This window comes from Scatophagus argus, chromosome 4 (genome assembly GCF_020382885.2).
Source record: "Scatophagus argus isolate fScaArg1 chromosome 4, fScaArg1.pri, whole genome shotgun sequence".
Lineage (NCBI taxonomy): Eukaryota > Metazoa > Chordata > Actinopteri > Scatophagidae > Scatophagus > Scatophagus argus.
In genome coordinates this window covers 14,571,223-14,592,975 of record NC_058496.1, presented here as the reverse complement: position 1 = coordinate 14,592,975, position 21,753 = coordinate 14,571,223, and the positions used below count along the sequence as shown (strand labels likewise).

The following is a 21,753-nucleotide window of genomic DNA, read 5'->3' as shown; positions in this document are numbered from 1 at the left end:
CTCACTGACTGGCATTATTTTGGGTGTAAACAGGTCTTCTTGTATAGCTGACCATATAAAAATGCAACATCCATAAGTGAATAATTGAATAATAGTTACAATAATCTCACACAGCAAATCTAGTTTCTTCTAAATAATTACATAGCAAAAATGTACCGAGTAAAGACAAAGAGACAGACAGTTTGCCATCTATTTTTTTTTACTTTAGTTTTTAGTAGTTTTTGTTTTGTGTGTGTGGTGGGGGGGGGGGGCTTTTATAAAAGAAGTATTCCACACTGGGACTTGACTTCAGTTTAATGAATTCTTTGAGACACAAAATGGATCACAAGCCAACTTAGCATGGCAGGATTGGGAGTTTCTTAAATACAAACTATACCTTTTGTCCAACAAAAAGAAATGCAATGAGGCATTTAAAATGAAGTTTCTTTAAAATGAGAAGTTTGATTCCAATAACATCAACATAATTCTTTCATAAAAATTCAACCACATTAGGACAAGAAAGTCAGAGTCCATATTTAAAGTTGAATGGTAAGCAGGCCTTTGAGACATTAACTAGCAGCAACAGAATTAAAGGGCATCAGCCCTCACAGTGCAGCTACCAATCTGTGACACCGTTACAACAAAATGAAGAATTTGTGGCAAATAAATACATTTGTCTTTCCACTGAGCTAACTTGGATTACCTGTAGCTTAGGTTTTACAGTAAGCGAACAGTGTTTGCAGCAGTGTGTGCAATCAGCTGGACCAGTTGATTTTTTTTTCCATCCAAAATCTTACCAGTTTCATGAGTTTAAGCGTTAAACTCTTTGGCCAACCTTCTCAACTATATGTTCTTGCACTATAGTTATAACACTTCCTGGAACGTGTAAAGACAGATAGAGGCCAATATTGGCAGAGTAAGCACAGTTTTACTGTCCTACTATTCACACTTACAAGGCAGTTGTGGGGCAATATGCATCTATGAAACAGGGGTGGATCAGCAGTCTGACAAAATACCTACAGGGTGGCTTCTTTAACACAGACACACACAAACACAGATACTGTTGGTAAAGCTGCTTTCAACGCTGAAGGAGAGATAAACTGATAAATGTCAGTGCAGAAGACAAATTAAAAAAATTAAGGAGGATTTAAAATAAATTTGATATAAAAATGGAACCTGGCCATTATGAAAGATACACTGCCATTCAAAATTTGAAACAAATCCAGACTGTAATTTCTTCGTCAAATATCAAGAAAAATTGGCAATTCATTATAAAACTTTGTAATTATAAAGTAAAGAATATCTAATGAATAACCTTTTGTTTTAACTTGAAATTGGCCTCAATCTTGATGACGTGACAGACCACATACTGACGTCATGACCATTTGTCTTACAGATGTAGCAGTGTTTACAAACACAAGAGCTTACCTGACCCTATACAAATAAGTATAAGATGTTGTCCACAAATAAGATACATCAGAACCAGTTTACTGTTAGCCCATAACAACAAAACATTGCATTTTATAATTTGAGAGATTTCACACTGAATCTGCAATGGCACTGCTTCAAATGTAATTGTGTTTAAAAAAAAAACAACAAAAAAAACAACCTGACTGGCAGTGTAGGTAAACAAAGACATGAGGTGCATGCATAATGGCTTGTCTTGTTAAAATGAAAGCTTTAAAAAACTCCTCTGAGGAGGAGAGCTGTAGGGGGTGGGGGGATAACACACATAAAAAGGCCCTATTTGGCTTCAAGTCAAGGCGTCCTGGCTTTGGCTTTTAACGGGCTCCCACTGGCCCAAGAGTCCCATTCATATTTAGGAGTTTCTGAACTTTGGGTTGCTGTCTGCCTGGACGAGAGTAGACCCTCGTGGTTTGTGTAGCCACAGATGTTGCTCATTCCACTGGGCTCTTCCGGTGCCCAGAGCGACCCAAATGTCGGCAGGCTAAACTACCTGAAATAAACCAGAATACAACCGTCAAAATTTAGCCCAAAATATACATTTACACCAGCCATCTTATGCAAGGTAAAAACTTGCACTCTCGAGTCCAGAGAAAGATGGATGAACCTGAACCTGGGGAAAACATTTCTTGGTCTCATTTTTTTTTTCTTCATCATGCCGAAAACAAGACAGTTGACCCAAAAGACAAAAAACACTGTCTAAGACTAATTATTCTGTAGTGTTTAGAGCATCTTGGCCACGAATTATTATAAACATGTTATGTTCAAACACGTTGTTGTGGATTGGGCATGTGGGGGGAAAAAAGGTTTGGGGCAGCAATTTAAAATGCAGTGCATTTTAAATCAACGAAATGTTAAATTAGATATGCAATGACACTGACAATTAGGCAATAAATCCTTTTATAGATTTATTGTAGTGCACAAGCACAGTAAATTCACATACCTGCTTGTGGACTTAATATCACATTTTGTTGCTTTCTTTTCTTGTTCTCTTCTTGTACAGGCGACCCCTGGAAAAGGAAAAAAGTTGCAGATGTGTAACAGGTGCAGGTGCGTATGTAGTCGACCAAAGTTACAGTAAAACACATTGTAAAAAAAGTATTTTTCACTGATTGTCACATAACGGAGATCTTACCTGCCTCTCCTTTTCTCTCAAATTCCTCAAATGGGCTGAGGAGGGGGAATAAAAGTTTTCTTTCTTCACAGTACCTGTTCAATGCAATGCAAGATTAAAACAGAGAAACTGACTGTTTTTTTAAATTAAAAAATCAATCTATAATAACTTTGTAGTTTTAATGCAATAGAAAGTGAAGTAACAAACAATACTGCCAGTTCTGCTATGGAGATCAACAAATATACTTTGGAAGGGTTGAAAAGTTACATGTACCTGCAGGGCTTTTGTACAGCTGACAGTCCTTCTTGATGTGGGCGCTTGACCCACACAGATAACAGCAGCGCATCTCCAGTGCATCTCTTTTCCTCCAGTGCTCACTCTTGTGTCTGACCTGATCCTTGGAGTCCTCTCCTGTATCCATTTTGTCTCGCTGATGCTCTGGCCTTCGCTCCGAGTCCTTTCTGTGCTTGGACCTGGGCCAAACCGATCCACAATATAATACACATGGTGTATCTAAACATATATCTGTAAGTCAACAGCGTGACAAATCCAGGCATGTTTTGTGATTATACCTACTTCTTACGCATGGGACAATCTTTCATGAAGTGGCCGATCTTGCCGCAGATGCGGCAGCAGCGGTCATTGGGAGCCACCTCTCCCTCGGTGAGAACTTCGGGATCAAAGAAATACTCCTGTGACAGAAGAGGACAAATCACAGTTACAGTGCTTAAATAATATCACCTCGATATGCAAATGTGGAGTTTAGACTGTGAATACTAACCATCTGACTGGGGTAAACTGGAGGGAAAGCTTTGACTGGTGTGCCAAACACTGTTCTTCCATTGATGAAAGCCTTCATGATGAAATTAGTCACTGTTTGATGACAAAAAAGAAGTTGTGAGAAGACAAAAAAAAAATACATTCGAAAAGAAGAAACAGAAGACTGATAAGAAAGAAAACAGACAAAAAGACAGAAATAATCATACTTTTCCTGGAGAGACCCGCACCGAGATTATGATTCAGGTCAAATGGATCTGTAATACAAAAAAGAGAAAGCAACACAACTTAACAATATTTCCAAGCAGCTATACACAAGTCATTTCAATTCAGAAAACAATATATAAATACTCATCATTAATGGTGACATGCATTTAATGCAATGGCATGTATTCGTGATTTCCCCAAGTGCTAAAACAATCAATGCGGCCTGTGCTGTTTGACATGTGATGGGTTTAAATCGGAAGACAATTCATTACGTCTACCTAGTGGAATAAAAACTTACTTCTGTGCTTTATATCAATCGTTTATCATTGCATTGTACAAGTCTGGACCATGAGTTTGTCTGATGAGCTGACCTTCAATGACAATGTACTTGGAGGTCCACTGCTTGTTGAAGGTGGTGAGACGGTCATGCTGACGGATGCAGACAACATGCTCTCTGAAGTCGAAGTCTTCAGTGTAAAAGCGCAGGAGGCCGAGCCACAGCTCCCCCACAGTCTCGGTGTTCTTCCCATACTGTGGCCAGCGACTGGGCTGCAGGTGGAAGATGCCAAGGATGATTTGTTTTTAAGAGACAGTGTGATAGAGATATTCACTGAAATGTTTACAATATATATAAAATTACAAAACTCACTAATGCTTTTAAATCATCGAAAAAGTACACGTTCCAGCCATCAACCAGGACCTCTGGCTTCTTCTTTCCATCATAAATCTGCAACAGACAAGTTAAGACGTTCAGGTTCATGGCAATACAAAACAAACCATAATTGCTTATATTTGTACGCTTGGGAATATAATGTTATTTTTAAGACCCATTATTAGTTAATTCAACATCACAACTAAAAAAAACAAATACAAAATGAAATTTTTTTGAGTAATAAATTAATCTTTAGAGCTCCACCAACCAAGCATTTAAAAATAAAGAAATTATGGAAATATTTCCAGTGTGAATGAAAAGAAACCTAAAGTTTGAACATGTCATTTATACCTCTTGCAGCACAGGGATCACTGGTGGGTTTCTCTGCTGGAGAAAGAAGAGCACCATGAGGGTGTAGGCGTAGGACGAGAGGCTGCCGCGTGACGCATCCCCAATATCACACATCTGTAACGGGACAATGACAGTGAAACACTAATGCAATACGATATACAGCATCATAATGTATGACAATGGGGACATACAAGAACACCTTAGCTGTGACTGAGAAAGCAACTCACTTTGGCAAAAACCTTCATGACATAACAGAGGATCTTGACTCTCCTGTCAATGGCAGCATATGAAGCCAGCAGGTGCGTGTTGTGCAGGGCCTGAAAACAAAGAGGTCTGTCTTAGAGCACAACATTATCAGTTATTTAATAACAAATCTGAGACAAAATGAAACAATGGTGGGGAACATAATGAGAGAGAGCCCTACCAGAGTGTTGTAGAGGCTAATGTCTCCCTCCAGGCTGGTGCGAACATGGTAGAATTTCACGATGGGTACTTTTGCAGTAGTGATGGGCAAGATGTTCTTCACACCTGGTGACAAGGTGCACATGTGGAATTAAGTTAAATGGATGCCCTGATGTTTTGTGTTTTATCCATTTATAACCTACAGCTTACTTCACTAGGCAACTGTTACAGGACAAACTGTGATAAACATCTTGTAAGCCACTGAGGTACAAAATTTTGTGTTTTAACATCAGCTCAAACCTGTCATTGAACAGTTTTTCCTCATCTGAGCTGAGGATCGTGGGATAGATGGCGCTAGAGACTGTTAAATCCGTTGAGGCCAATTTGTGATCTTGGGTTGCATAAATAAAAGCAGCTCAGCTTCTTACTAACCTGGGTGTTTCTTCAGCAGTCTCGCCAAGCTTTCGATTATAGTGATGCAGTCAATATCCTGTGGACAAATCACTGTTACTATAAAAATGCCTCAGAATTTCATTTAATCCTTAAATACTGTAGCTGAAAAACATAATACCAACAAATGTTTTTTTCTTTCTACCCATCAACAAAGTAAAAACATGGAAGTTTCTCGCTCTGTGCTTTCATCACGCAGCCAAACTGAAGAAGAGCATAAATGTCTTTAATAACCAATCAAAGCCTCCTTAGCTGACTTTGCAAATAAACCTCACAATAAGATAAACAGATGACTTACATTTATGGTCTCCTGCCCCTCCAGTACCATACAGATGTCTAGGTCACTCTGTCTGAAGCCAAAGCCATTTTTGGATGATCCAAATAGCTGCAGCCGAGCTCCTGTTCATTAAAAAACATGATTTGTCAGTTTCATCATAAAAGTGGACCGTTATAAGAGCTTAGTGGTTAATGGGCAAGTCAGCAAAACACAATATAATGCATTAATATTATATAACAGAGCAAACGAAACAAAAAGTAACGAAAGTATGCTAAAAAGCAGAGGAGATGGTTCACTTCACCAGCAAACTGTCGTCTGACAAAGGTCTCCAGGTCTTGAAGAATGTGCTCTCTCACACTCATTTCCAGTTCATCTGGGGCAAAGTCAGCTGCAAAGGAAATGCATACACCTCATTTGCATGATTTCACCAAACTATAATGAGATATATATTTGTCCACAATAGTCGACTTGAGTCTGACTTATAAGATGCTATGTGTAATAATGACATTGTGCGCACAATAATGTAGATTTCAAAGACAGTACGTCTTCTGCATGCAATTCTCCTCACTGCAGTGCAGCAGTGTACTGTAGAGAAGTTAACGGTGACTAAAAAGTGACTTTGTGATTAAGTTTAATTTGCAAGTTGCAAGTAACTTTGAAACTCCAACAAGCCCATCCAAGTACACATCCTCCATCTTGAAACAATACAACCATCACCTGCTCGATAAGATTTTCTCATCTCTCTCCAACATTTATGTTTTCCTCTACTGACTTTGACAGCAGGTCTTGAAGCTCTGTCTTTGTTTTAGCCTTATGTGGAAATTTTAGATCAAAGGCCCCCAAAACATTTGACTTGTAATACCTGTTAACCCTTCAACACTGACTTAGATCATTATTTTCCCCATTATAGAAATTTGATGTTAGCAAGATAAAGGTAGGCATCATATTTCATTGCTGTCAAAGCAAACACCTGTGACCCACAATACTTATGCTATCACATTCTCATAATACTCACTGTAGCACTGCTCACAGACTTGGTTAAGGATACCAAGAAACTCTGGTGTTATTGGGGGCAAAGGATCCAGCTGCACTTTCTTGAAATCTTCAGGACAGTCTTTCTTCAGATGTCCATCACGCTTGCACAAGCTGCACACGACCATGTGTGACTAAGACAGATTGAGAGGGGTTTAATTTAAATGATGTACAGATTGAAGTTAATTCGCCACAATTTCTTATCCAGTTTCCCTTCCAGTAACCTACAACTCAAATAACGTTAAAACGTTCACTTCAGTTTGAAATGTGTCATTGATTGTTTGTACAAGCAAACAAACATGAGGCAGTACCTACCTTGCCTCGAGTGAAAGCTTGCCTGGTGAACTCATAAGAAAGTTTGCTCTGTTTTTGGGTTTCATTTTCTGGGCTCTCATCTTTAACTGTATCCTCTAAAAGTGGAGGTGCCAAATCCACCTCCTCCCCCTCCTCCTCGTCCTCCTCGTCCATTGAGCCAAGTGTGTCCAAATCTGGACCCTCCACATCAGACAAAAGCTCCTCCCCTGAGATCTCATCCACTGGGAAAATCTCCTCATCCTCGGTGGTGAAGCTGTCCAAGTGGTGTCTGTTGCCTGTGCCCACATCAATATCTACATCCTCATCCTCCTCATCCTCTGAGAGACTGCTTTTACCAAGGTCCGCTTTTTCCTTCTCTCTCTCTTCATCAGAATCACTGTATTCTTCAACTTCCTCCTCTTCCTCAATAATGCAATCAGAGTCTTCTGGGCCATTTTCTACAATGTCAGGGTCATTTTCTTGTTGTGACTGAAAACTAAGCTGACTGAAATCTGATACAATCTCTTCATTCAAAGCCTTCACATTTGCCCCTTTAATGGGTCCACGCTGTGCCCGTGTCTTGTGACTAGCAGCTGGCGTGTTGAGCGGCAGTGCAAAGTACTTGTATGTGGTTTTGAGGCAGTGGAGGATGTACTCGTACATTTGTTGGCTGTTCACCGTGCGGGCCACATTTCTCTTCACGGCAAAAGGGTCTGAACACAGGAAAAAAAAACAATGATAGTGAGAGTGCTCAATTTCTTTAGGTATTCAGCAGAAATGCAGATTATGTTCATCAAAGCTAATAAGACTTATACTGAAGTCTAGGGCTGGGTGGCACTCTTTTATTCAAGGAGGTTTCACTCAGTAATGCTCTCTTTTGCAGGAATGCCCTGATCACATTCAATTTTGAAGGGCAAGTCAGCCTGTCAACAAAATCCTAAAATACCACTAACTAACAGTATTAACTTTGTTTGTTTTAACCTGCACATTAGCATAGGGCCAATTTCCCTGTAATCTTTTTTAACTTACAAAAGCATCAAGGAATTAAAGTATTTATGTTTTTTTTCGTTTTTTTTCTTTTTTAAATCACACTAAAAGACAGTTCCTGACCTTCGACAGCAATGCGTTTTTTTGGCCAGTCTTTCATCTCTCGGGAGAGGACAACACTGGTTCGCACACTGATCACATTGTCAGCTGTGTTGAACTCCAGTGAGTAGAAGCGAAGCATTTCGACCCAGAGAAGCCCAACTTCCACAGGCAGGTGAGGAGTCTGGAAAACCAGCGGTACCTGCAAGGAAACACATTGGGACAGTACTTACTCACAGGTACTAGTTGGGACAGAGAATTAAAAGATTGTTAAGCATAGCCTCTCTACTAAAGACAATAATGGGCAAGATGTTCATAATAACACTTCACCTATGATATAAGAAGGTTCAAAGTCCTAAAAATAAGGAACTAATATTCTTAGACAAGAACCTACATTAGAGTCTTTGTGATTACCTTTCCCTTTATACAGGAGCCCTCTGCTGGCTGTGAAGATTCTTTAGATGACGGGGTGTAAGCCCAGTGTAAATACCCATCCTCATCCACATGTGTGAGATTGAAGTCTGACAGCCTGCTGAGTGAAAACACCTTAATCTAAAGACAGATGATCAGATGATCACATTAGCTTCAAGTGAAAACAACTTACGAGGGCCAATCCTCAAATGTGTATACACATATGATTTCAGGCTCAAGATGAAAAGAAATACACACGTCTTGTTTCAGGTAAGTAGGCAAGAGGGACTCTTTGCGCTGCTGTAAGAAGTAGATAACCATGAGGGCGAAGACATACGGTGGCAGCCCACCTTCCTCTGCATGGTCAATCACACAGATCTAAGCCATAAGAACAATATATGTTAAAAACAAAACTTACTGGCTAATATGAGCTACAGGCCAGGATCTCAGACGGAAACATACCTGGGCCCAGCGTCTGAGGCCCAAAACCAGTGGGAGGAGGACAGGCTCCCGATTGGACAGTGCAGAAAGATAGGAGGTGGTCTGGAACGCGTTTTCATTGCCTGCACTAACTTTGCAGACGAGGCCACTGATGAGGAAAACAAAAGATTCAGTCTACATGAGGGGTTTATCGCTCTTATGTGTGTAGTAATATAACCCTGATGTGAGCAACGTTTTTGACTTTGCATGTGCAAAAAACCCACTGTTGGAGTTTTATAATGTCTTGCTTAATGATCAATCTGCAAATCTTAAAGATCACTACTTCAGAGTTTCACTAAGTCAGAGAGTTTGATTTTCACATGAAAATCAAATAACCCAGTAACTACTGGAGATGCTCACCTGTTTTTCTCTTTGCAGATGACCACAGGAACCCTGGCATGAAAATCAGCTTCCAGATCAACAAAGAGAGCTGAGGAAACAACAACATACGTTGATTTTAAATTGCCCATGAGGGTGTATGACATGACTGACTTTCCTGTGGCAGAATTTTCTTCACAAGAAAAAATGTGCGGCAGTTAAAGGAATAAGAGGGGACTCACGGCTCACAGAGAGGTTGTCCTTGACCAACATCAAGACGTCTGGTTGATGCATCTGTGAATACATTCCATTTCAAAACCTTCATACAACATAAATATGATATAAAGAAGGACATATGAATGTGGTGTGTACTAAAAACACAACATCCACAAAACAATCACATTTAAAGTAGGGACAGACTGATTATTGGCCTGGCTGATTACTGAGTCCAATATTCAGCATTTTTCTGATTATCTTTATCAGTGTTTTATTTAAATGTTGTGCTACATTGTCCGTGATGCAGCATCTTATCTTTATGTACCACTCAGTATCCTGCCCCCAACGCTATCTAATTGGTTATACAAAAAAACAAAAAAAACAAAAAAAAAACAGTATTCATACATCAAACTCACACTGGGCTACTCACGTGAGGTGGATACTGAATGTCAATGTTGACATCAGAATCCTTAAATCCAAACTTAGTGCAAGATGATCCATATAGCCTGAGCCTGATCTCTACAGATGAGAGACGGAGAGTGGGACATTAAAACATCAACATTAAAACATAACTCGGAGAATACTGAATACATGTAAACATAAGCGCCAACAGTCAATCTGCAATGCAGCAATATCAGTATCTGGACAAATTTAGGTTATGCCTCTGTTACCAAACCAATATTTCGTCCTTGGGTGACTCACCAGGCAGGACGGACAGAAGGAGGTCTTGCATGAGGGCGACAACACTTTGTCTCTTCACAACATCCTCATCATTCAGCCCATGTTCCCCGACAACAGCTGCTAGTGCAGCACTCACTGCACTGATCTGCTCTGGACCAGGAGGCAGAATCTCGATCAGCATCACCTGCTCTTGCCTCTCCTATGAACGCACACAAGCAAACAGCAGTTCATCAAGTTTATACTGATGACTTTTACTGCACAGCAACAGTGTGCTACAATAGGTCATTTGCATAATAAGATCTTTTCTCACCCTAGCCTTCTTTTTGTGCCGTTTGTCTCTGATATGCCTGTTAGCATCAGACAGAGATTCCAGGAGAACATCACACAGAGCACACGTGTAAAGTGCACTGGGGTTGCTGTGGGACCTCTGAACCAATTTGAAAGAAAGAGGAAAGTACAGACATTAGACAATTTTAACTATACTTTTATAGGTGTGCCTAACTCTGTGGCGTCTTGTAAGGTTTAACCACTAAAAAACAATTAGTAAAGCAATATGAGGGATGCAAATTGTGATTTTTTTTTTTAATTACAGATTAATTGTTGACAATTGTTTGCTCAACTAACTGATTACTCATTTGGTCTATAAAACATCAGAAAACAGTGGGAACATTATAACTCTATATCTGGGCTACCACACTGATGGCCTGTACCTTCTTCAGACAGTAGATCTCATCTTTGTTAAGACGCCTCTCTGCCAGTCTTAAGCTGCGCATGTCTTTGGCTGAGAGTGTGGACTCTTCAAGGCCCCTGTTCTCCTCAGCAAAAGCTTTCTTCTTGTTTCTGTTTCTCCGTTTTCGCCCTTTGCAAAGAGGAAATGCTTGTGTCAAAAATATGTTGACTTTATTTTCACAGAGATACAATATATATAGTAAGTGTACAAGTTGTGGATGAGCCATCCCTTATAGTCTGACTAAAGGTTAATTTTAATATACAGTACATCAGTATAGGAGCTGCAGGAGTGCTAAGTGCATCCTATTTTTAAAAGGTGTCCATTGAGATTGTTGCCTGGCTTTTAATTTTTTTTAATTTATTTGGTGGGGATAAACCTCAGAGCGATTAAGTCTGACTTCCAAATTCTCACCCGATTTATGAGCACTGCCATCATTTGCCTCGCTCCTGCCCTGCTCCCTGTACTCCTCGGCACCTTCTCCCTGTGAATTCCTCCTCCAGTGCTGCTGCGGTTGCTGTTGTGAGCGCCCTCTCCAGTTATCGTCTCGACTCCCACCACTGTTCTCAGGACCTGAGAACCACCGGAAATCATCCCTCTGCAAGGGGCTGTGACCACCTCTGAATCCACCAGGGGAGTAGCTCATAGGACCTAGTCCTCCCTTCTTGGGACTGGCCCGGTAGAGCCCACCCTGGCTCTTACCCTGCTGACCTCCCTCAGATCTGAAGTGTTGTCCTCGACCCTGATCCTGGATCCTCCAGTTTTCCACCTTGTCTGCAGCTGCTTCCCTCTCCCAGTCACCATGTCTAGCCCGTTTGGGTCTGCCCAAGTTTTCCATGGATCACTTATGCTAAAACTGCAGGATGAAAGGTTTAGTCAGTAAGAAGACAGTCCAAATGTAATTCAAAACACCCTAGGCACAAACCGTATGGCAAAAGGATCACCTGCCAAATTTTTAAAGTTAGCAGATGTCTTTTGGCTCCTTTATTTTTACAAGCATCAGGCTATAACTGCCTTTGTGTTCCACTGCCGGCTTCATTTGTTTCACCTTTACAATTAATCATGCAATTCGGACCAGGTTGTTGAAGAGCTTTGCAGCTGAATAAAAAACAATATGAATAAGCGCCTGTTGAATTGTTAGCTGGCGATAAACGTGACACTTTTGTCTCGTTTGTCATAGTTGTGAAACTTCAAACGCCAGTTAACCGTTAACCGAGTTTTACTGGCTATGACTCCCAACAGTTATCAGCTAAAAATCTGATCCCCGTTAACCAGCGTTAACATTGGTGACTACCGTGTTACCACACCTAGATTTAATATTTAATATAACATCACTGTTGTGTTAATGACGGTGACTATAGGCGCACAAATATAACATCAACAGAAGGTTAACCAATGACTCAAGTTACCTGGATAACTGTAACGTTAGCCCACTCATCTAGTTGACTTGGGGAGCTTGTTTTGGCATGGTGTTAGCGTAAGCTAGCTTACAGCTACAGTGGTCTGATTTGGCTTTAACTTCAAATTAGCTCTCCCTCTTCCTCACGTTAACGGCAGTTAACTTTATCACACATGTACGCAAGACACCGTCCGCAAATGAGAGTTAGTCACAAAGTTTTATGTTAGACAAACTGCCACCAAACAACAGCTCAGATAACGTTTCAGTTAGCTTAACGCTACACATATCAGCTAACTACTGTGCTAACGCTAGCAACAGCTAACGTTACTGTTTATTTTGTAGTTTCTGCTGAGTCGTTCAACCTGCAGCTGCAGCAAACACAGCCACCAATAAAATGCCGGAGATAGTTATCCATAAACAATTGTGAAGTCATTTAAATACCTTATGTACGTATACAGAGGGCATACTTGAAGTCTTGATCAGGTCTGACTAGGCATGATCGCTGTTGCTGCACAGGAGTTTGAGAGGTGACGTACAGGCCGTGGATCTGTTGGTAACGCCGTAGGCTGTTTTGTAGTCGTCAGCGTTAAAGTTCCGCCCACCGCAAAAAGCAGGACTGTTTCTACGATTTTTAATATTAGACAAAATCGCCAAACAGTAATTATTATTATTATATTGTTATGAAGTGAAACATCCACGCGGAAATTCGAGTCAGTTGGGAAAGAAACAATACATAGAGAAGGAAATAAACATAAAAAAGCAGCAGCATCTCACGAACAAACAATGACATAACCCCAGTGTTCACCCATCACCGCAGTTTCAAATGTCATACTACATCGAGACGTATATATTCCTTCATCACATGTGCAACTTCAACACAACTTCAAATTTATAAAATGTCCTACATTTGTCAAATGCGGGAAATGTGTGAAAACAGAAAGCCATTTTAGACGCAATGTCGCAAGTGAAAGAGCAATTTTCATTTCATTAACTGATTTATACAATGCCAAGCACACGTGAAATGCATGTTTCCAGTAAAACATTTAACCAGTGAAAACGCTTTTTAAGGAGTTGTTTCTTCATTTTGGTCCATGAATAGGCCTGAAGACTGAAAAGGTGCTTTAACATATGGTTCAAGGTTTTGGGTAATTAAGCCCTACGTGGGATCAGAGATTGTTTAGCGTCGGTTGCCAGGGCGAGGGGAGAAAGGTGCGCCGCACGAGCGGGGAAGACCCCGGGAAAATTGACGTCACCAGACGGAGCTCCTCTCATCAGCGTCAGACGGCTGCTGTGTAAGACCTAGTACACAGCCATTGGATTGCTGCCCCGACGTGTGAAGAGATGGTGTCCCTTGTGAACGGTGAGTGCGGCTCCGAGACTATTTACAAACGGAGGCGGACAAACGGTGCATCTCCTCCACCGGACGCGCTCACACCGATCCAGCAGCGGCAGACTGCCCGGCACAGAAAGCAGACGCTCATGTCCAAGTTGAGTGACTCCGGTTTCGAGGAAGACTTGGGATCCTCCCCGATTTCATCCCCGCCTCGGAGAGATGTGTCCCCGCTCCGTGCAGAAGAGCCTCCTGCAGGGCAGCTGTCCACCTGGTACCTCCAGTATGGTGACATCGGTTACAGGATCCAGAGGGAGAAAGAAGCGCAGTTTCAACCCTGCAGAAGCTTGGCTCGCCAGCCACAAGTAGGCTATAAGACAAGTTATACAGTGATGTATCAATAGGTGAAATATAACCAGTCACTCAATGTAAACCAAACCAAAAATGTGTGTCGCTTTTGTAAGCTTGGATGAGTTAGGCTACTTGTATGCCAAAAATTTAGCCTGGCCTACTTTTCACATTTGCATCTTCAATCATCAGGTGGAAACATGAAACATCTGCAATCCAAAATATTATCTTGTCCTCTAAACTAATGTGTTCCTTCTTCTCAACTGATGACATTTGCCTTTTGGTGAAGAAAAGCCAATATTTCAGAATAGGTAAATTCTTCAATGCACTGCAGTGTTTTATAATTTATTGTTGTGGTAGCCTACCATTATTTCAACTGAAATCATATCATTTGCACCATCTGTTTCTCAATACATCTATGCTCTGAGTTTTCTGAAAGTGACACAAAACTCCTACCATTGTGGAAGAAACACATGAGTAGTGGCTGAATGCATTTGGCGGATCAATGACATTGTGAAGACCAACTTATGAAGGTGCAATAGCGGGCTACAGAAATGGTTTTATAACTTTATGCACTTACAGAGCACAGATCACATCTAAGCCACAAAAATCCTCCTTTTTTCATCTTGCCTATTAAATATGCTGCTCACGCTGTTGAATTCTGCTTTACTTGCAGCTGACTGCAGAGGCACGTTGTACGCTCGTCAGCTGGCTCATCCCAGTACACAAACATTTGCGCCTGTCCTTTGAATGCTGCTGCCTGGCTGTGAACATCATGGACAGGTTCCTGGCATCCACGCCGGTGGCAGCTGACTGCTTCCAGCTACTGGGTGTCACTGCCCTCCTCCTAGCCAGCAAACAGGTGCGTCTTTGCTTGAACAGGCAGGCTTTTGGATTTCATTCAATATACCTCACTAGTTTTCTCTGTGTCCACCCAGGTGGAGGTGTGCTCACCGCGGATCAGCCACCTCTTGTCTTTCTGCTGTAATGCCTTCACTAAGGAGCAGCTCTGCAACCTGGAGTGTCTCATCCTCCTCCGTCTCAACTACCGCCTCACTGCACCCACCCTGGCCTTCTTCCTGGACTATTACATCAACTGCATTGAGGCTGCCCAGTTTGTGTCTGAGAACACAGGAGGTGACAGGTTTGAAAGAAGGAATCCAGACACAAAAACATCCCGGACGTACTGTAACCTTGCACAAAAGGTGTGCGAGTTGAGTCTGGCGGACTATGCGTTCAACAAGTACCCGCCATCTCTGACTGCGAGCTGTGCGCTGAGGCTTGCCAGTGACTTACTGAAAACTGAACAAGGGCTTGTCGAGCATACAACCATTCAGTCAGACCGGTGGAGCAGTTTTGAGGATGAACTATGCAGAGCTGAGCTTTCTGAGGGCAACTCTCAGGCTCTCAAAGGCCACTTCCTGTCTGCGAGTCAAGGGAGCCACAGCCACACTCTGGCTCAGGAATGCAAAGACAACCTGAAGCTGCTGGTGTCGTTAAACCAGGAGACATTGGAAGCACTGTCTTCCATGTGACATGGCTGATTCCCTTCCTCTTTGTGGTTTATATTCTTGTGGTTATTTTAAGGTCATGTTCAGAAGTAAAACCTGGTGTTTATGCAGACCGATGTATACCTCATAGACAATCTGTTGATTGCAGCCACTGAATGTTTTACAACTTAGCATAGTCGTTATATTTATTAATAGAAGGCTATTGTTTATCAATGAAGTATATTAATATATTCTGTTTATTTTAATTAATTCTAAATGAAGGTCATGATTTACTGTATATGCACTGACTTGCTGCATCTTTATGAGTTCTGTTACTGTTGCAACCTCTTTAAGGAAGGATTTTAAAAAATGTGCTGTGGTTGATTGATTTTTGTTCATTATGAAATAAAAGATCAGTAAAATGAATTTGTCTTGGTCTCTGATTGGCGAATAAAGTTTGAAGCCATGATTCAAACTCAGTTGACGGGAAGTCTGTCCAGGTGTCATTGAGACTGAATGATATGAAGGAGGAGATAAAAAGGCTCCAGCTACAGTTAAATGAGTGTTGTCTGCTTTACCTGAATCAAATGGGCACAGCAGGAGTTTGTAGTATCAGCCCAAGTCTTCCCTATATATCGCAGTGTATGGATTTTTTTTTAATTTCCTAAACTCACTATAAATAAATGACTGCACCGTTAATGAAGAGTGGACTACAAGGGCCCATCCCTCTAGACGGACACAAATTTAAGTGTAAGACTACCGGACTTTTCTTGGATATTAGAAAAAATAAATACTTGTTGTTACACATAACTAATGTTATTGTTGCCCGCGGATCATGTTACTGATAACTTAACCTGTCGTTTCATCACCATTTGAAACCGAACTGCGCCAACACAGCCTGGTCAACTAAGGGGCTTTCTCTGATAATCCATTACGCGTGGCATCTCGACCTGCTGACACAGTGTCGACCACACAGGTGCATTCAGCGTTAAGAGCCAACAGGCTTACTCTTGTTTGTTTAGTAATAGAGGCATTTGTCACCAGTGTTTACTGAGCTGTCTGCTGTAATTACCATTTTCCTTTTCCACTTCGCTTGAGATGTAGTAACAGGCCTTGACCTAATTTGGACGCATGACAACAGTTGGATAGAAATTGCGCACCGAATGATATGCTCATATAAAACAAACAATTAATGACAGCCTAATAATATAACTTTATATATACATATATAAGCTTGTCTGATGTACAGTGTGACGAACAAAGCTAAGGTGTTTGATTCTGACTGGGTGAAGCGTATGTGCGCCTCTGGCAGGGAATATTTGGCCGCAGGCGGAGGGAGGGCAGGTCTGACGCAGAGAGCACCTGCTGTAATGGCGCCGTTACGCGCGGTACCATTTCACACTTCAGACCAGAAAACCGTTAGTCTGCACCAATTTAATCTCCGAGGACGCTGTCACTCCCTGGAGACCAAATAAGTGCATTTGATTGGGCCAAAACTATGTGGCCGCGGCACGGAGAGAAACAAACCGGGAGAATTTCGTCTATATCAGCCCTAAATCAAACCACGATCCTTCGGTCCTGCGGTCGGAGCCGAGCTGATGATGATGCAAAGAGACAGAAAGGTGTTTGGTGCTTCGTGCCCCAACCAAATGGGCCAACACGGGAGGAGAGTTGCAGTAAGCAAAAAGGCACGAATCGTCCCTCTCTGCAATAATACTCACAACGCAACATTATTCAGTGATGTTAACCGATTTTCCACTTGCAGGACAAAGTGGTGGTGCCAAGAAGCAGCAGTCCCGTCACGGTGTACGTAGAGCTGCCATGCATCGTTGAACAAGGTGGGTTACCTCTCATATTATGACTGGACTTCATCTGCTTATGAAGGCAACACATGTAAATAAAGACATACCGAGGACTGACTCACGCGTACACATTTTTCTCGTCTCACAGCGTTTTCAACAATTGCATGGGATGATTTGGAAGACTGCGCGTCCATGGGGAGACGACAGAGCGACACCCACGCTTCTCAGGTGAGGAGGAAAAAAAACACAAAGTCTCAAAAATAAGCTTTGTTTGTTCATGTTTTTGTGACACCTGTTCATGTAAATCCACGCACTTACAACAGTTTGTGTCTCCCAAAGAGATATGACATGGTGGCAGATCTTCATCACTCCTCGGGCTGTTAATGTTTGACAAGATGTGCTGGAATTCTGCACGAATGAGATTGTTGTTTACTCATGACACGCAGGCTACCGCTAATTGGTCGGACCTCACAAGTTTTGTCCACAAGCAGCCTCTCTGGCACAGCTAACCGTGCGTCCAAAACGCAACTGCCGGCACACTTACTGAAATGACCACCAGGACATGTTCTGCCATAAGGCCACATTACCCTGTTTGGTCGTGGTGGGATTTGCAGGTCCGGAGCAGCTGTGATTTCTTTGTCAACTGAGATTTTAACACATGTATGTCTTTTAATCATCTGTTTTACTCTTTCACAGGTAAATGAATCTGATGTAGATGACCGAGACTTTGGAGATTATGCGCTGGATTTCATCGCAGGTGAGCAAAGTAATAATGATACAAAGAAGAAGAAGAGTCTCGTCATCATCATCTTTTGCACACTGAGGAAATCTTCAAAATGAAGACATTTTGCCTGGTGTTTTGCCTTCTCTGTCAGATTCCCCTGCCACCCTGGAGAGCAGTCTGTCTCCAGCTGAACTGGTACCATTTCAGGGATGTGTCATACCCCCCCTAACCCCTCAGCAGTACTTTTCCTCAGAGGACAGTCTGGTTCACTCCTCCGCAGAAGCAGGTAACCCATCTGCCCAAGATGGATCTCCGTGGAAGGACATTGTCCAGTGCCAAGGCATGGCGCTGGGAGGGTCCGTGGAAGTCAACAGTCAGGTAAAATGGCTCCTGTGAGATTTGTGAACATATACAGTGTGACTTAATAGCAGTGCTTTGAAATACACATTTTAAACACAAAGGTGTTTATAAACCGACGAGGACAAGGTCAAGGAAAGGATTCTCATTCTGAGTTTTGTGTCCTCTGTCAGCGTGACTGAACATTATTTGTGTGTGTGTGTGTGTGTGTGTCTGCAGCTCCATGACACTCTACACAGACAACAGGAAGAGATTGACTCCCTTCAGGAGAGAAACCTCCACCTCAGGCAGCTGGCCAGCCGTGCAAAACACTTGGCCTCGGTGCTTGAAGTGAGTACATGACTGAATAAACATTTTCTCCTGGGATGCAGCTTAACTTTTTATCTCTAATCTTTATTTCTGCCATTTTTTTCAGAATATTATGACAGTTAGAGACTCATATGTAACAGAGCCCTTGATGCCATGTGAGGATAAAACTTCCCTGAGCCCGTGTAAGCGGCAGAGACTGGATGAGGGATACGAAACAGAATCCTCTGACTCGGTGGAGGACATGCTGAGGGACATCAGTACACGCTGCAATGCTGTCCTACATGGTGCTGCTGCCGGAACAATGCGACAGCAGGAATCAGAGACTGTACGCATGTACGGTGCATTCGCAGGCCTGCAAACCTCTGTTTCCAAAGGCAGCAGCCTGGTGATGGACGGAGCACAGCCTGAAGAGACTGTCTCATCTTTCAGAACTTCTATTAGAGAACACTGCACCATAAGGACTCAGGTGTTTCCTCACGGACGCGCCTTCACCTCGAGGACTCAGCAAGGAAGATACCGCTTTCGTTGGGTTCCCAACCACAGCTGAAATCAGGGCTTAAAAATGTAAAATTGGATCAATTTATGCTTGTGATATGTGTATGCAAGCACGGAAGGAAGTGTGGGTGGGCAGTGACTGTTAATGCTTAACTAATGAGCTATACTGATATCTGTGAATGATTAAATGATGTCTTCCTCAGGTAGCTTGTCAGCCAATCAGTCAGAGGTTGGTGCCTGACAAAGGAAATAATACTGCCTTAGCTTTTGTTTTCATTGTGTTTCTGTTTACATGCCGCAAAATGTAATGATCCAGCCAGACAATGGAGCAATGCCATGTTTATTTTTACAGCTCACAGTATGTTTTGTCTTGGAAAACAGAAATGACTTTACATGGTTGGAAATAAAAGTTACATAAGGGTGATTTTGGATTTATTTATTTTTCCCTCTGGAAAAAGGACTGAGGTGAAATTTAAACAAATGGAAAGAAAACGTTTTCACTGTGAACTTTTCTTGTTTGAGAAGTGAGTCAAATGTGACCCCATGACCTTCTCTAAGAAGCAGGGACTTCCTGCCCTTTTGTCTCTGTCTGAGTGACTGTGTGGTCTGGAAAAAAGACATTTGATTTTGATGCATTGCAGCCAACATCCTTGTTTATATCCTTCTTTATGGAAATTAAAATATTTTTCACCGCATCGCACAATTCATTGGTGTTCTTCTGATAACACTACAGCTGTATAAACAGGATCCCCCAGTTTGGAAAAAGATTCCTTTTGCTTCCAAAACCTTTTAGGCATCTGTAAAGCAATTATTTTATGACGTATTTCACAATAACAACATGCTGCCAAAACAGTAAATTCTGAAAAAGGAATTGAAAAATCTCTCATATGGTGGGCTAATCAGTGAGTACTGTTGAAGTAACATAATAATAAACAGTATATGCATGTTCACTGTGTATCTCCTGTATAATAACATATCGATAAATGGATCAAATACGGCCATCTTTACTGAGAAATTCAGTAAATCTTTTACACTGCACAAATATATACACACAATAAGTTATTCTAGTGTTGACTGATCTACCTTTTTAACTCTTTGTTTTGCATGAGTACTCAATTCATTCAGTTCTACTTTTTTAAAAGCTGGACATCAAAACAAAAAGAAGTAATTAACTTAAGATCAGTGAGCTTCCTTCAACATCACTGTTAAGGGTTTCAGAAAACGTGAGTTTGTGTGAGGGAGGCAGACTGTGCCAGAAGACAATGTCAAACCTCAGGTCAGACACCTGTTTAAACTTCCCAAACCTGTGCCTATTTACTTTAGAGCGGTGAAGGCAGCCGTCAGTGCGTGAGCTGGAGACAGTTTACGGTACTGCTGCTGCCGCCGCTGCTGTCATGACCGCTGGCTTTAACAAGAAGAACCCGATGGAGGTCTGACTGGCGCCAGTTCAACAAGATGCATCACAGAGGGACACTGGGGACATTTGTTTTCACTAATAATTAACAAGTGATGGGAATCCACAGACAGAGGTGGGCTCATCACACTGTAAAAAGTAAAAGACTTGTGCACACACAAACCTGCATCACCTCCCTTTCTGCTACAGAGCAGAGCTGTGTTTATCCTGATGTTGTGAGGAGAGAAATCCGTGCATATTTCCATGTGATGAAATGTGACATACTGGCAGAACTGTAAGAAATCCTTTAGGCTAAAATGTCAAAATTGTAGATTCTTATTTGTGGATTTAAATTCATCTGAGGAGAAAGTGTTGAATAGCTGATGAAATGATTAATTAGACCACACAACTTCTAATTTGGCTTACTATATCCGATGGTGGAAGGGGTATCCAGATGCAGTATTATCAGCTAAATTCAGCTGAAGTTTCATTGTGCAGCTTAGAAAAGCAACCCTGTTTTCAGTTCTGTGACAATGCATTTTCCAGTTAATATAAAGAATATAATATAAAGAAGAATTAGGAGAGTTTGCCCAGCTCATAAGAAACACTTAATTGTAGAGTTTATCAGAAACATTCATATTAAAATATGGAGATAGATTGTTTTCAGTAAACACTAAGGGTGTGGAAATCTGCAAAGTGATTAAAGCTGTCAGAAAAATGTAGTGGAAGTGAAGTCCAAGTTGACTAGTCAAACTTGTAGAATAAATGTAAGTACTTACTGTTAGCCTATAGTACAGTGCAGTACAGATTAGGCTCGAATCATCCTACAAACCTACTTGATTTAATAGGCAGGACAAACTAAATGTAATGTCTGCAGCGTTTAGACAACTTTAACACGAACCCTACATGGACAAACCCTGACCGGCTGACCCGGGACTTGATCACTATGAACCACTTAAGTTCCTGCTGCCAACGTAAATCAAACAGGATGCTTGTTGTCAGCCCTGAGCCCCTCATACAACCGCGCAAACCTTCACGTTGGCCAAACTCGACGCCACTTTTACTGCAAACAAATCCGTTTGTCATTGACCAGCAAAGGGCTGCGGAGAGCAGGCCCAGAGGGCGAAGCTTTGTTTAAGCTGGTTGTGACACATTTGACCGGTTAAGCTACCGCCAAACTGCGGGGGG

The 21,753-nt window shown here is 41.7% G+C and overlaps 3 protein-coding genes across 5 annotated transcripts; 2 read left to right on the top strand and 1 right to left on the bottom strand.

Annotated features, from left to right (window-relative positions):
• Positions 1-276: 276 nt before the first annotated feature.
• Positions 277-12,916, bottom strand: tut7 (terminal uridylyl transferase 7). Of its 3 annotated transcripts, none has more exons than XM_046385345.1 (29): positions 12,759-12,916; positions 11,333-11,774; positions 10,902-11,050; positions 10,502-10,618; positions 10,213-10,390; positions 9,941-10,029; positions 9,537-9,588; positions 9,337-9,406; positions 8,959-9,085; positions 8,755-8,874; positions 8,500-8,637; positions 8,110-8,287; positions 7,021-7,712; positions 6,689-6,839; positions 5,975-6,061; positions 5,695-5,795; positions 5,379-5,436; positions 4,969-5,072; positions 4,772-4,861; positions 4,545-4,658; positions 4,191-4,268; positions 3,913-4,090; positions 3,544-3,591; positions 3,339-3,430; positions 3,134-3,249; positions 2,831-3,030; positions 2,579-2,652; positions 2,387-2,453; positions 277-1,936 (listed from the first exon to the last, which is right to left on the bottom strand). In XM_046385345.1, the coding sequence occupies exons 2-29, from the start codon at positions 11,754-11,756 to the stop codon at positions 1,878-1,880; spliced, it is 3,951 nt and encodes a 1,316-aa protein (XP_046241301.1). In that variant the 5' UTR covers positions 11,757-11,774; positions 12,759-12,916; the 3' UTR covers positions 277-1,877. The 3 variants fall into 3 exon arrangements, with proteins under 3 accessions (XP_046241301.1, XP_046241302.1, XP_046241304.1); XM_046385346.1 differs by lacking the exon at positions 12,759-12,916 and adding an exon at positions 12,328-12,582; XM_046385348.1 differs by lacking the exon at positions 277-1,936 and having other exon boundaries at positions 2,379-2,453.
• Positions 12,917-13,615: 699 nt separating this feature from the next.
• LOC124057286 (cyclin-O) lies at positions 13,616-15,889 on the top strand. The gene is made up of 3 exons (XM_046385349.1): positions 13,616-14,012; positions 14,672-14,857; positions 14,934-15,889. The coding sequence occupies exons 1-3, from the start codon at positions 13,659-13,661 to the stop codon at positions 15,528-15,530; spliced, it is 1,137 nt and encodes a 378-aa protein (XP_046241305.1). The 5' UTR covers positions 13,616-13,658; the 3' UTR covers positions 15,531-15,889.
• Positions 15,890-16,721: 832 nt separating this feature from the next.
• On the top strand, positions 16,722-20,109 carry LOC124057793 (multicilin). Its single transcript, XM_046386350.1, has 7 exons — positions 16,722-17,161; positions 17,251-17,323; positions 17,436-17,515; positions 17,984-18,044; positions 18,163-18,389; positions 18,588-18,698; positions 18,784-20,109. The coding sequence occupies exons 1-7, from the start codon at positions 17,084-17,086 to the stop codon at positions 19,222-19,224; spliced, it is 1,071 nt and encodes a 356-aa protein (XP_046242306.1). The 5' UTR covers positions 16,722-17,083; the 3' UTR covers positions 19,225-20,109.
• Positions 20,110-21,753: the final 1,644 nt, after the last annotated feature.

Coding starts and splice junctions, on each gene's coding strand:
- LOC124057286 (XM_046385349.1), top strand. CDS start 13,659: ATGGTGTCCCTTGTGAACGGTGAGTGCGGCTCCGAGACTATTTACAAA. Junction 14,013..14,671: donor GCTTGGCTCGCCAGCCACAA/GTAGGCTATAAG, acceptor CTTTACTTGCAG/CTGACTGCAGAGGCACGTTG. Junction 14,858..14,933: donor TCCTCCTAGCCAGCAAACAG/GTGCGTCTTTGC, acceptor GTGTCCACCCAG/GTGGAGGTGTGCTCACCGCG.
- tut7 (XM_046385345.1), bottom strand. CDS start 11,756: ATGGAAAACTTGGGCAGACCCAAACGGGCTAGACATGGTGACTGGGAG. Junction 11,051..11,332: donor TGGCAGTGCTCATAAATCGG/GTGAGAATTTGG, acceptor CTCTTTGCAAAG/GGCGAAAACGGAGAAACAGA. Junction 3,031..3,133: donor GATTGTCCCATGCGTAAGAA/GTAGGTATAATC, acceptor GGTTTGGCCCAG/GTCCAAGCACAGAAAGGACT.
- LOC124057793 (XM_046386350.1), top strand. CDS start 17,084: ATGATGATGCAAAGAGACAGAAAGGTGTTTGGTGCTTCGTGCCCCAAC. Junction 17,516..17,983: donor GCGACACCCACGCTTCTCAG/GTGAGGAGGAAA, acceptor ACTCTTTCACAG/GTAAATGAATCTGATGTAGA. Junction 18,390..18,587: donor CCGTGGAAGTCAACAGTCAG/GTAAAATGGCTC, acceptor GTGTGTCTGCAG/CTCCATGACACTCTACACAG.